Source organism: Dromaius novaehollandiae, chromosome W (genome assembly GCF_036370855.1).
Source record: "Dromaius novaehollandiae isolate bDroNov1 chromosome W, bDroNov1.hap1, whole genome shotgun sequence".
NCBI lineage: Eukaryota > Metazoa > Chordata > Aves > Casuariiformes > Dromaiidae > Dromaius > Dromaius novaehollandiae.
Genome location: NC_088130.1, coordinates 24,895,695 through 24,908,863, shown reverse-complemented (window position 1 = coordinate 24,908,863; position 13,169 = coordinate 24,895,695). Strand labels below are relative to the sequence as shown.

Sequence of the window (13,169 nt, the reverse complement as noted above, 5' to 3'; positions counted from 1 at the left end):
CTGGAAGATGTCCCATTCCCATGAAACCAAAAAGTGCTATCAAACCTGATAAATGACAAGCAAGGTATTAGATCTTCCAGTAGCAGTGTTATTGTAACAACTTCTCAAGATAAGTCTTTTGTTACAGTATTGGACAACTTTTTCGACCTGAGGAAACACCCCAAAGCTTCCCTGTTTCTTGTCCATCTACATCTTGTAGTCTAAGAAGATATATTATCCCTTTTGTTGGAACTTTCAGCATCATAATTCTTCCTTATTAGGTAACTTGTTATTTGCAATTGGTAATTCAGAGTTCCCAAACTTCAGCACAAATGTAGCTGTCTTCAGCAGCAGATTTGTGAGTTCCCACTTAAAGCCATTCTGCTAAGCTCTGGGCCCTGATCTTTCCCCGGGGGGGCTGCAGGATGAATGAAGGACATGGTCTCTGAATCAGCCGTCAGCCTCGCCTGGGGGAGAGCTCTCCCTAACCATTTCTTACACCTCAGACCTCAGCAGTTCAGATACAATTTTGCATGGCATTTCCACATTTTCAAGATAACATGGATTTCTATTTATATATTTACGACTTTCTCATGATGTGATCGGAAGAGGCTGAAAGAAAACAACATGTACAACTATCCTTTCCTTTTAGTCTTTATTGGGCACTATGCGAACACTGGAGAGACGCAGCTCTTGCCCCAGAAGAGATTACAGTCTGTGGAAGACAACTCATTCTTCCTATTCTCCATGGGACACCGTTTAGAAATTAACTTTAATACAGCCAATATTAACAAAGTCTTCACAAAGCTCGAGCATGCTGAGTGAATGAAAGCTGTACTTTGACCAAACTGAAACTCTAAAGATACTTTTAAAAACTTTCCTTCAATATACCAGAAACAACAATAACAGTTCAGATCAGATATTGGTATATTAGCTCATGCTCACTAGCTAGACAATATTGATATTTGACTTCATCTCTTTTAGATGAGTATTATATCTTAAATTTTTGGAAGATTTTAAGAATTTGAAAGCTAAGTCACAAGGAGAAGAAGAAAAGCAATTTAGAAACAGTAACTTATGGAGAGGGCCTGCAAATGCTTCATTTATGTGAGATATACTACGTTAGCGATTGTGATTATTACAGCACCTGATTAAATGACTACTCTGCAAGATGTAATACTTTTGCTCCTCAGTCCCTAAGAAAGATGTGATCTTAAGCAGTGTAATGAATGGGGTCTACTCATAGAAAAAAAAAGTTCATAATTCAAAGGCTGATACAAAGTGATATGAACTTCCATTCAGGTTTTCCAAACGCTGAAATGCAAGACACGCTTCAAAGGGTTTCAATGGCGTGTCGGCCTTGCAGTCGCTTCACCGACTGCGGGTACGAGGAAGAGAAGGCGATTAAAGCAGGAAACGGAGGACTGGCGGGGAGAGGAAGGGGTGGCAGGCAGCTGTCCCCGGCCGCCGCTGGGGCATGCGGGCTCGGCCCTGCCGAACCGCCAGGCGGGGAGCGGACCGGCCCCCGCGCCGGGGCGGCTCCCGGGGCTGAGGCCGCTCAGGATAACGCGCCTCAGGCGCGCGGCGGGGGCTGGGAAGAGGCAAGCCGCCGGGGACACGCACCTTGCCGGGCTTAGACAAAACCGGCCGTTTCCAACCGTTGCCCCCCAACGGTCGGTGGGAGGGGGGCGGGGCGACGGCATGCGCGCGCACGCTCCCGCGCGCCCCCTCCACCGGCGCCGTCCGGCCCCTCCAGTCACGTGCCGGGCGGGGGCGGGGCCGGGCCGTCGCGTCACGTGAGAGCGGGGGGGCGGTGCTGGCGGCCCGGGCCGGAGGGAAGATGGCGGCGGAGAGGGAGCCCCCGCCGCTGGGGGAGGCGCGGCACGGCGAGCTGGAGGACCCGGAGGACGGCGAGGACTTGTTCACCAGCACCGTGTCCACCCTCGAGGTGAGCGCCCGGCCCGCCGCCGCGCTGCCTGTCACCGCCGTTGCCCCGGCCGTTGCCCCGGCCCCCCGCCGCGCCCTCCTCCCCCCCCCCCCCGCCCTGCCCCCGCCGCGGAGCCCCGCGCCGCCTTCCCGCAGCGGCGCCCGGCCCGGCCGCGCCGCGCCGCCCCGCTCCGCTCCTGCCGGGCCTCCTCTGCGGGCGGCGGCTCCCGGGCCCGCCGCTCCCGCCGGGGCGAGCCGCCTCCCCCGCCGCCCTCCGGGCCATTGGGGCCGCCAGGGCCGGGTCCTGCCCCCGAAATCCCTCTCCCGGCGCGGAGCCCCGGAGAGGTCCCTCTGCGGACGCCGCTCACTTCCCTGTCCCGGAGAGCCGCTCTTCGCTGTCATCCCGTCCTCCCTGCCGCCGGGGTGAAATGCGCTTGCACCTTCCCTCTCTGCAAGACACCTTCTCCCCTTAGACGTATCGCGGGGTCGTAACTCATTTTCTTTGTTTGGTTCAAGGCTTCATCCCATTCCAGTTTGCTAAAACTTCTAAAAACTTATTTCTCCTTGAATCTTTTTCTGTCATGGTTAGTGCGATGCTCAGCTATGATAACGTAGCATATTGCTGTTGAGCAGCTGTTAGGACTTTTCGCCTTTCCAGACTGTTTCTTTTTGTTGGGGAACTGTAACATCACTCTTTTCGTGAACAAGTGGTAACTATGGGTAGTTCAAGAGGGGCATTCCTGCAAGAGGCTGTGAAACCTGTAGTTATTTGGAGGAATCAGTCTGAAAGATCTAAAAACTTATACTGCAAAAATCTATAAACCACTCCTGCTTTCTGTGTTGGGCGTGTAATAAAAAAACCACCACAGCTGAATGTGTAAATACTTCCTAGTTCTGGAAATGCTCACGCTCATTACAGTGGAAGCTTTTCTGTCTAAGTTGTGGTCGCATTTCACCTATGTCGGTCCCATATGGAAAAACTGCATTCTCCCTGTACACAGTGATCCATTTAAAAAGAAAATCGTTCCTATTCTCCTTTTCCTGAAGAGTTTCCTGTCCCTGACCTTTACAGTAATAGGATCAGCGCATGTTTCTTTGTTTTGCTCTGATTGTTGCCTGTCTTTAACAAAAAAAGGTCAGTAAATAAAGAGGCTCTTAAATGTATTTTAAAGGCACTTGCCTCCTCTGCAATCACTTAGAAGATTTTTTTTCTTCTTTTTATAGGTACATAATCTGTTCAATGCTAGAAAAAAAAATGGAAAAATACAGTGATGGAATAATAGATGATGTGATTTATGAACGTGCAGTTGACAACTGCTTTAATAGATCTCTGTACATCTATGTGTAGTGCAGTGTGTATTATTGGAGTCTTGTTTTGTACTCTTAAGAAAAACTGCAGTAAAACATGAGTAATTTCTTTACTGGTGTGGTCTAGAATTAAAACCTCAAGAGATACAATAGAATTATTGCCTGAACCACAATCTAACAATGAAAAATCCTTCTCTTAATGTTTTAAAAATAGTTACTGAAGACTTTATAACTGGAGAAACTGGCAAAGAAATGCACTTTCTCTGTATTAAATGGCTTGGTTGACAGTTCTGTTCTGCTTTGTTTTTGTAGTCGTACAGTTGGAAGAGAGTAGAAAGGGAAAGCCACTACACTTAAAGGGGAACTTTGAAGAACTTTTGTCAATGAAGCTTTTCCTGACTTTTAATCAACAAGAGTGCTTAGGAAAGAGCCTTGCTCTTTGGAATTTCCAGCGAATTTGGAAAGAAGAGATGATGAAAATTGAGTTTGAACTTCTCCCTAGGTTGAAGCTAGATTGTTTAACTCAGGTGTACTGTACTTAAGTTCACTGGGCACCTTAGTCCAGAGAAAAATTATGTCATGGTGTGGGCCTAATTAAACTCTGTATTTAAGTGTTCTTGTAGCCTACAAATATTCATGAAGTACCTGTTTCTAAATAGCAATTGAAGTTCTATTAAAATAAAAACAGAGAGAGCTTAGTGCTCTTCATAGTTGATTGTATATGTTAGCCTGATAACAGAGAGAAGGGCATGGCAGAAGACAGTGAGATCCAAAGCCAGCTTTTGTGAAGGTTCTGGTACTTGGAAAGAGTTTTGAACTTGGAGCTGTTCCTTTGCTTTTTGTGTGATTAATTTCTGTTCTTGCTCCCCCCCCCCCCCATTTCTTTTCCTTGCTTTCATTCTCTTTGCACCTCAGAAAAGACATGCTGTTCCTTTCTTACCTATAATTTGGCAAAGCACTGGAAAAACTGTAAGACTGCTAATAGTTCTTCCAAATAGCTTCAATGTTAATGAAGTCTCCCCTTATAAAACAAATGCTAACTCATCTAAGTTTGTTCCAGCAAAACATAAATTTCATGTATATTATGAACAATAAAAATAAATGAGATATTTAAGTATGGTTTATAAGGAAGGTCACTGACTTCAGTTGTTCATCTTTGTATATCACAAGAAGAATATTACTTATTTCAAGCTGAATTCTCTGCACGTGAAGAGAAAGTTAAAGCTCCAGATTCTTTCTTTGAGCACATATTAGAAGTTAATGTCTTGAATTAAGCCCTCTTAATTCTAGAATATAAAATGTTAAGATTTGGTGCTGTTCCCTGTAGCTTCTGGAATTTCTGAGATGCAGTGGGAAGGGGTCTGAGAATGTAAAAGCTGCCAGGGATGGAGACAACTGGACCTTCCTCTTCTGAGAATATAGGCTTTGAAAACTCGGCGCGTGGAATAGCCCGTCTGAGCTAGTAGGGTGTTCGTTTCCTCTTCAGATACCCACAGTGCCTATAAGTAGTAGAATGATTCTCAGGTTTTCATCGCGTCAGCTGTATTGTAATGTCTCATGGAGCGCCTCCCCTTAGATTTGCGGTCCCAGAACGATCTTCGGCAGCTGCCGCATTTGCTTTCATAGATAAGAACAGCCAGACGCGGTCAGACAAGTCGTCTCTCTGGGCTGAGATCTTGTTCTCAACGGAAGTCAACAGTGGATGCCATGTGAACTGGAACTCGCGTGGATTACTCTCCCAGCTACCAGCATTTTGTAGTTCAAGGGCTTGCTGAGCTGTAGGTAGCATTCTAATATTAATAGTCTTTCATGGACTTACCTGAAAATTTAGCAACTAGGTGTTTATAATAAAAACAACAAAAAAAAAACCAAGCTGCAGGCCACAAGTTCTGCAGGCTAACTATGTATTATGAGAAGACTCATCTCCTGTTACAAGTTCTTGTCAACAAATTGCTGCTTAGCTGTGTCCTCTGCCACTATTAGAAGAGACAGCAAACAACTAGTGAAAGTCCCTTTTTTGTGACATGTATGAAAAAAGCATTTTTTAAGTTTTTCTGAAAACCAGTATGTGTAGTGGTGTTCTCATTTCATCAAGTCCCTCTCCTTCTTCCTCCTTGTCCAGTCTGTTTCATTCCCTGCTACTTTTCTGCCTATGGTTTTCTGCCACCTGTTTCCTTGCTTATCTGTTGCCTCTGTTGTGCCACTTCTTGCTTCATCTTTCCATAAATACTTTTTACACGTTTCATTATTGCATGTTTCCCTGTTCGTTAAAGCAGCTGCCTTATGAACATGTCGCTGAGCTGCCAGCTACTCATTTCCAGTGGTTTTTATACTCTTGATTTTTTTTCCCCCCAATGGAAGAATACATGGAGGCATTTGAAAACAATGAGTAAGCAATAGATGTGGTAATTTATCAAGAACTATCATTTAGGGCAGGGTGTGTATATAATCTCATTACAAGTGTAACAGCTTATGTCATTGACCTGTAGATGGCTAAAATATAATCTTGTTTAGTGCACAGAAGGCAAGACATTAGATAGACTGTTATAGAAGTCCAGATGTCTTTATAGGTATCTAAATTGAATTTAACATGAAAATTGAAAGTTATAGGGGAAGTGTTAATGACCCTATCAGAATTTCTGGGATTAAAACAGTAAGTCTTTGAACGCTGTATTATAACTTTGCAGAACACTAAGTCTGTGTCCATGATTAATTGGTGTAATTCTGTTGAAAGCATGCATCCCCGTCTTCAGTGTTAAATGCAGGCGGTAGCAGACACATTAAGTAATTGGTCCTGTTGAGATTGCTTGCGTCCTCTTACCTTCTGCTGAAAAGGTTATTGTTCTACTATTGAAGCCTTATTCTCTCCGCCCATGCAGTGGTTTGTGGGCCTTTGTACCCTGTTTCAGTCCAAAGGAGCCCGGTTGGCTCAGGTAGCTGGAATAGCCTGCTTTTTGTCAGCCTACCCTGTGCTGACCGGAAGAGGCTAGGAACAGTTCAGACGTGTAGTTGAACTGGCTGGGGCGAGGGAGCTGTACTATTAAGAGAAGGGATGATGTCCAAACAGCTAGGGCTATAATTTCAGCCAACAAAAGGTGCGTGAACTTGTTCTTGTGCCTTCATAAGTCATAGCTATTAGAATACTCAGTTATTGCCACCAATTGTAATGCACAATATAAGAGGAAAAGTGAGTGCCTGTTATTGCCAGTGCAGACTGGAACAGGCCCTTAGTCTTCCCATGTGTGTTCAGTAACTCATTTTGTAGAAAACGAGTAGAGCAGGATCCTGTGTGTCTTGCGTGCATGAACATCCTGACCGTTGGGTGTCTTGGTTGGATGCTTCCCCTGAGTTACTTTCTGCTCAGAAGTCTCGCAGAAGCTTTGCAAGCCATGTACATGTCAAAAACTGGACAGGTTTGTGACTTTTTGTGACTCCTTGGAGTCAAATAAGTTTAAATGTTCTAAACAGCCCTCCCACGCGTGTGGCTCTCTAGGCCCCGAGGTTATTTTTCATGGTTGATCGCCCTTCATTTCTTGTCTGATACTCAGATTTTCACTGCCTTGTTTCTATTAGGTGCTCTGAGCTGCTCAGCTTTTGTAGATGTATTAGCTTTCCTTCACAGAGCTAAAGCAGCAGAATTGGGGTAGTCCCTTTAGCTTGCACGTGCAGTACAATGTAACTGGAATAACTTAATATGTTGATGCCTGTATGGGTGGCCCTTTTGTTGGGGAAGCTAAACAGCATTCTGTTATCCACCAATCATATAAAACAATCAAAGAATTAGGAATTACTGACAGCAGTTTCTGATATGTTGAGGAGAGTGGCTTTCTGGGTCTTCCTAGTTCACTGAGAGCAGCTGTCTGTTTTGAAGATAGACAACTAAACTTTGTTGCAAAACTCTTAGAAAGAAAAAAAAAAGCAGCTGAGACTGTTCAAAGTTACAATAACTGTTCAGGCCGTGAATCATTTTTAAGAAGCTTTTTAGATAATTATGCACTCTGATGTAAGCTCTAATTATTTTTGAAAAAATTGTCTTTTTCCTACAAAGAAAGTCCCAACTGTATATTGAACTGAAGATATTTATCGCCATCTTTAATTTGTCTTGTCTGAGAATGACAGCTGTTAAAAGATACCAAAGTGCCACTGAAAGGTTAATAGTCCAGGAAATACCTTATTCAGCTGAAAGTGCATTTTAAGGGAAAGACATTTTGTTGGTAAATCATCCACAAAACAAAACTTTAATACCTACTGTTCATAATAACAGAACCTGAGGTATATGACACTTATTATATAAATATATAATAAATTTATGTAACAGATAGATGGGGTATCAGTTTCACTGGAAATCTTTCTGAAAGAGTCACCCCTGGACCTTGTGCTTTGTATACAAGTTAAAGCTTGTTCATGCAGCTGTTATGTTTCTTGAGCTTTCTGAGGTGCCCCTAAGGTTTGTTTGTTTGCCTCTCATTTTGTGGGTATTCTCTAGTTTCACTTCATTGGAACAGGGTATATGAAATAAATACTGTGGAAGAACCTTGTAACTGACACTCTAGCTAAAGCTGTGAAGCCTAATATCTAGTGCAGAAGTGCTGTTTTTCTTGAATAGTGCCATGGACAGAATCTTTCCCAATTCAGTAATAGGAAATGATTCATAATCCTGCCAACACTTGGTAGCATCTTTCCATGTATTTACGTCTTTTCTTGGAAGCCTCTGTTCCTTCCTTCAAAGAGGGAATGTTTTGGTATTGGCCTGGTTTAGGTCCTCTGGTTAACTTGTTGATTTAGGCACGTAAATACGGCTTTTATTTATTTATTTACTATGGCATATGTGGATCAGGTTTAAGAGTGCAGGGTGAATCTTGTGTCTGTTAGGGTTTCTTTTTTGTGATTGGAAGCCTGGTATAGTCAAAAGTCAGCATCAATAACCAAGATAGCTACCTCGGATAAAGCTGAGGAGATAGACTGGGGGTATAGCTTGAAGATGAGTGCTCTCCAAGGGCTCTTCTCCACCATTCATTAATCAAGAGCACAACTACAAGATAAAACTGAAAGCCATCTGCTGTGTGTAACAAGTGCTCAGGAAGGCTTATATTCCCTGTGCCTGGCTGTGTTACAGCTGTTTCTCATGGAGGTGAAGCATGAGCTGTATGTCGTCCTCAATCTGTGTTAGTGTGGGGTGTTCGCTATGTACCAAGACTCGCATCTATCAGGAGCTAAGTGGGTTCTTACCAAAGCTGAGCAGCAACAAAACGGATTCTGAATGAGTGATCTATAATGTTTTAAGAACTGCTTTTGCTGATAAAACTTTTAACTCCTTGAAGATTCACAGGGAGTTTTCCAGTGCCCTACTCTTCCAGTTGAAGTACAAAATCATGAATTCAAAGCTTTGTGCAGCTCTGTGCAGAAAGGTGGACCTTTTTCTTCTGAAATGTGCTGCTTCCTGAGTTCTCAGATGGCTTTAAGCTGTTGACCTTTACATGTGACACATACTATCTATACCATCATTTGTAGAAGAATGAAGCACGGCAAGTGGTGGGTTTTTTAATTTCCTATTTAACTTCTTCTAAATTACTTGCAAATCTTGCGATACAGCTTAAAATCATACTTCACAGAATGAGCAAATGTAACTTCATTACTTCTTGCCGTAGGATCAGTTTGGCGTTGATTTAGTGTAATATGAGAAGTATACATCTGATGAGTGGATCTGTTGCTTGTAAGCTTATAAACTCTATTACCTACGTATAGTTCTCCAGTGTTTCTGTTCTGACTTTTTTTGCAGGTTCCAGGGCAAAATCTAACAAGCAGTTTGAGAGGTTACTGCCTTTTGTGGCTCGTAACTTTTTTTTTTTTTTTTTTTTGGTTTTCCAATGTTGTATCTGTTTTTTTTCAGAGAATAGCAGTCTTTGGCAAATGCAATGAGGTATAAGCTCTTTATGTGTTTGAATGGAGCATTTCCTTGTTGCAACCTTAATCTGGTTTAGGTTTATTGGAATACAGATTTTTCTGGTATTCTTGTATCTGCTTTTAGCTTCCTTGTATCTTCAGCAGGGAAAGACTTAGCTCAACTAACACCTTTCCAGGATGAAAGAGTTTTAATTTCATATATCCTCTGAAAAACTGTTTTGTACTGTAGCTGATTGTATCGGGCAGGATTGTTACTGCTTGCTTGTTTGCTTCATCTGACTGGGATTTCAGGTAACTGAGGTCTGGATTGACGCTGAGGCCGTGATCTTGCTTTAAGTAGAGCAGCACTGCTGTGCTTCATGCCAGAAGATGCACTGCTCTTGGAGAACCCGATATAAGGAAGGCCTCCCTCTTAGGGCTGTTTTCTGTGCTGTGTTCATGAACATGCAATATGCAGTCTGGACAGAATTCTTCAGTGGCTTTTCAGTTTTTTCTCAGGCTTTTTTTTCCTTCTGTAGCCCACAGCATTTGTTGAACTGTGGCCTGGAGAACAGCCTCCCTCTTCTGAATTCTGGTTTTAACCTTAAATTATGGCAATTTTATGCAAAAACCAGGAAGTCAGTAGTGACTTTTGATTTACAGATGTGCCTTCTAAAGTGTGTGTGTTTTTGCATAAATATGCTGTTCTTGAAAATTTCTCAGCTAGCTGTCTTGGGTGAAGTTGTGGGAAATGAGTCTTGCAAATTCTGAAGTAGTCTGAAATAACCAGAGCTGACACTGGTTCAACAAAGGCTTGCTTACTGAAGCGCTGATCTTCAGTTAGGTGTGTGCCTCTTTTGTGAGTAAGCTATATTTCAGCACTCTAACTTCAGTATTGCTTTTATTTTCCTGAGTGTCTTCAAGTATTTCTCTTTTCACAGGACAGGTTCTAGTCTTCAGTTAATTCAAAGAACTGTATCGGTGGTAAGCCGAGCTTCCATTTCAGCACAGTGTGACCCTTTGTGGCAATAACTCCCAGCTTTGAGCTGTTGCAAAGATACTATCCAAGTAACTTTGGGCAGCCTACTTTCTAACTTCAAAATTTCTTGTGGCTGCAGGCAGCCTTGGGTTGTTCTTTGAATGCAATTAACTTGTTTTCTTAATCTCTGAAAAACTGGTATGGAGCCCTTGGAAACTTTTTATACACAGAAAAATTTACTAAACAAAATCTAAATATAGGCCTTTCCAAAAGGAACTTAATCAAACTGCACTCAGAAATACTAATAAACATTCAAGATATTTCTCTAGCAGTTTTTTTTCATGTTAATTAAATGTGAGGAAGTGGATAACTTTTTTTCCTCTGACAAAGGAATGAAAAGAGCTGTTGACTGACTAACTCATATCCTTTGTTCATTGTTCTCACTAGGAGTAGGAAATGGAAATAGCTGACAGGGTTTCCTTTCTGTCCATCTCGCTTTGTTTCTCTGCAATGAAAGAATGTTTGTTGCAATAATTCTTATATACTGACAAGCAGCAACTGGTTCTCTGCTTATTATTATTTCACTTTTTTCCTCTTTTCCTTTAAATAGTCAAGTCCTTCATCTCCAGAGCCGGCAAGCCTTCCTGCAGAAGACCTCAGCACAAATTCTAATGGTCCAAAGCCAGCTGAAATCATGCTAGATGATGATAGAGAAGACCTCTTTGCTGGTAACTGCTCTTTTCTTTTAATGTGTCTGAGTAGACATTAAGGGGTGTGCTTTTGTGGGGAGGAGGGAGAAAACATTTTATGCTGTCATTTTCTTGGTTATTAGGAAATAGGAAGCAGTACTCTTAAAAATGGAAACTTCGATTTAAAATTTTCACAATTCAGTATAGTAGTAAATCTTAACTGTTGCTTAATCTTCAGATATGCTTTCTGGAAAGTTCTTTAAAGGTTTTTCTTTAAGTATTAGGAGTATCACTAGCCTTTGCAAATCATTCACTATTGGGTTTAGCTATTACCTAAATTTCTGTGATCTATGATTTCTATGTTTACTGTCAAATTTATGAACTTGAAAATTTGCAAGAGATGTAGCATACTGCAAAGGGAAAACAGCTGAGCTGCTTCTTTGCCCGAAGCTGCTTTTCTGTCATTATTAACATGTGTAACTATTGATTGTTTGTTATTGCCAGACTGTTTGAGTGTGGCCTTTTTATTGTGAACTCGTAGAGCAGAAGACTTAATCTTGCTCATTACCAAAAATAAAATGATACATGACTTCTTTTTAGGGTTAGCTGAGTTTTGCTTAGATTTCAATAGTAAATTAAAAATTGAGACATTCCTCAGAAAGTCTGTGTCTTGTCTCAAGAGTAAACACTTTTTATCACACTCGTGACAAAACACATTTTTGTAGCAGACTTTTTAGGAGTTATTCTGTCTTGCATACCGAATTAATGGCACTTTGAGAAACTTATTTGATAGAAGAGTAAAATTTAATTTTCTTAAGTACTCTAACAGTGATTTACAGGATTTTTTCTCTTTCTTTTTTTTCCTTGTAGGACTCTATAGCTTTAGTTAAGTTTGCTTACCAAATACAGGTTTTTTTCTGTGGTATCTACTGTCCCTGCACAGTGTAGCATACCTAACACAATAGTCGTCTAGTTAGTAATTTGTTCTTCAGACAGCAGTGTAGCATTTCTCATTATGTAGTTACCAATATTCAAGTTTGTATGTTGAAAAACATGAAGACAAGTTAAAGCCTTGTTTTCTGCTTCATAGCCTTATTTAAGTTGCCCCAGTCCATTTTCCAATTCTGTAGAATGATTGTATTGCAAGCTGGAGGGTATTTCCATTTTATTACAAGGCTTTTTTTATTATAAAAAGGTGAGAAACTGGCCTATGAGATCAAGCCCAGCATTTCACCAGTGTAAGATTCTGTCTCTAATACTTGACAGTACTGGATATTTTGGAAAAAGTTGTATGAAACTTTTGATTAGCAGTCAATAAACAGCACTTATTTCTAATCCTTGATCAATTAGTCACTACTTTGTTGGTTTTCTACAATCTGTTTTTCACAGAATAGTCACAGAATCACAGAACAGCTAGGATTGGCAGGGACCTCTGGAGATCATCTGCTCCAACCCCCCTGGTCAAGCAGGGATGGCCAGGGCAGGTTGCCCAGGACCGTGTCCAGTTGGGTTTATGAGTATCTCCAACGATGGAGACTTCACAGCTTCTCTGGGCAACTTGTGCCAGCGTTCAACCACCTTCACAGTTAACAAGAGTTTTCTTGTGTTCAAGTGGAATTTCTTGTACTTCAGTTTGTGCCTGTTGCCTCTTGTTCTGTCACTGGCCACCACTGAGAAGAGTCTGGCCCCACTCCCTTTACACCCTCCTGTCAGATACTTATACGCACTGACAAGATCTCCCCGAGCCTTTCTCTTCTCCAGGCTGAACTGTCCCAGCTTTCTCAGTCTTTCCTTGTATGAGAGATGCTCCAGTCCCTTAACATGGACTATGGTTCCTGTCACAATTACAACTGTAGAAGTATTTATTGTTCAAGGAAGGAAGTGTAATGTTTGAAATATGTATGTCAAAAGATGGCTCTAAGTGCTTTTTTTCCAATAGTAACACTTGCACTATTACTACTTACTGAGTGAGTCAGTTGACAGTCTACTTTGAATACAGTCCTAGTCTCACCTTCACTGATTCCCTGATGTAATCATTTGATACTGAACTTTGTAGCATTTAGTTCTGGGTTGTTTTATGTAGGTAGGTGTGTATATATATATGCGCATTACCTTAGTTTTGAACTTTATCTCATATTTAATTATGACACTGTTAGAATGTGTTGATTGGTTTATTAATTCTCTGGAACAGTCTTAAGAGAAATGGAGAATAAACAATTCAATGATAATCCTAGTAGTTTTGTATTTATTACCTGATCTTACGACCCACAAAGGTGGGGAGCGCTTTAGGAATGAATCTTTCTTGTAGTAGTAATTTGGTTATATAGCTTCAATATGTAAAGGCGGCTTTTTGTAGCCATAGAGCCATCTGGAATGGATATTTCAGGAAAGCCAATTCTCCTTTG

General features: G+C 41.6%; 1 protein-coding gene across 2 annotated transcripts in view; it reads left to right on the top strand.

Annotated features, from left to right (window-relative positions):
* Positions 1-1,761: 1,761 nt before the first annotated feature.
* The window catches only part of LOC112992366 (sorting nexin-2), a 34,509-nt gene continuing 23,101 nt past the window's right edge, over positions 1,762-13,169 (top strand). The window contains exons 1-2 of one of the 2 annotated variants that reach the window (XM_026115367.2): positions 1,762-1,927; positions 10,686-10,803. In XM_026115367.2, coding sequence (XP_025971152.1) covers positions 1,820-1,927; positions 10,686-10,803 — 226 coding nt within the window. In that variant the 5' untranslated portion in view covers positions 1,762-1,819. The remainder of the gene's footprint in view (positions 1,928-10,685; positions 10,804-13,169) is intronic. The other variant, XM_064500882.1, reaches the window with a different exon arrangement.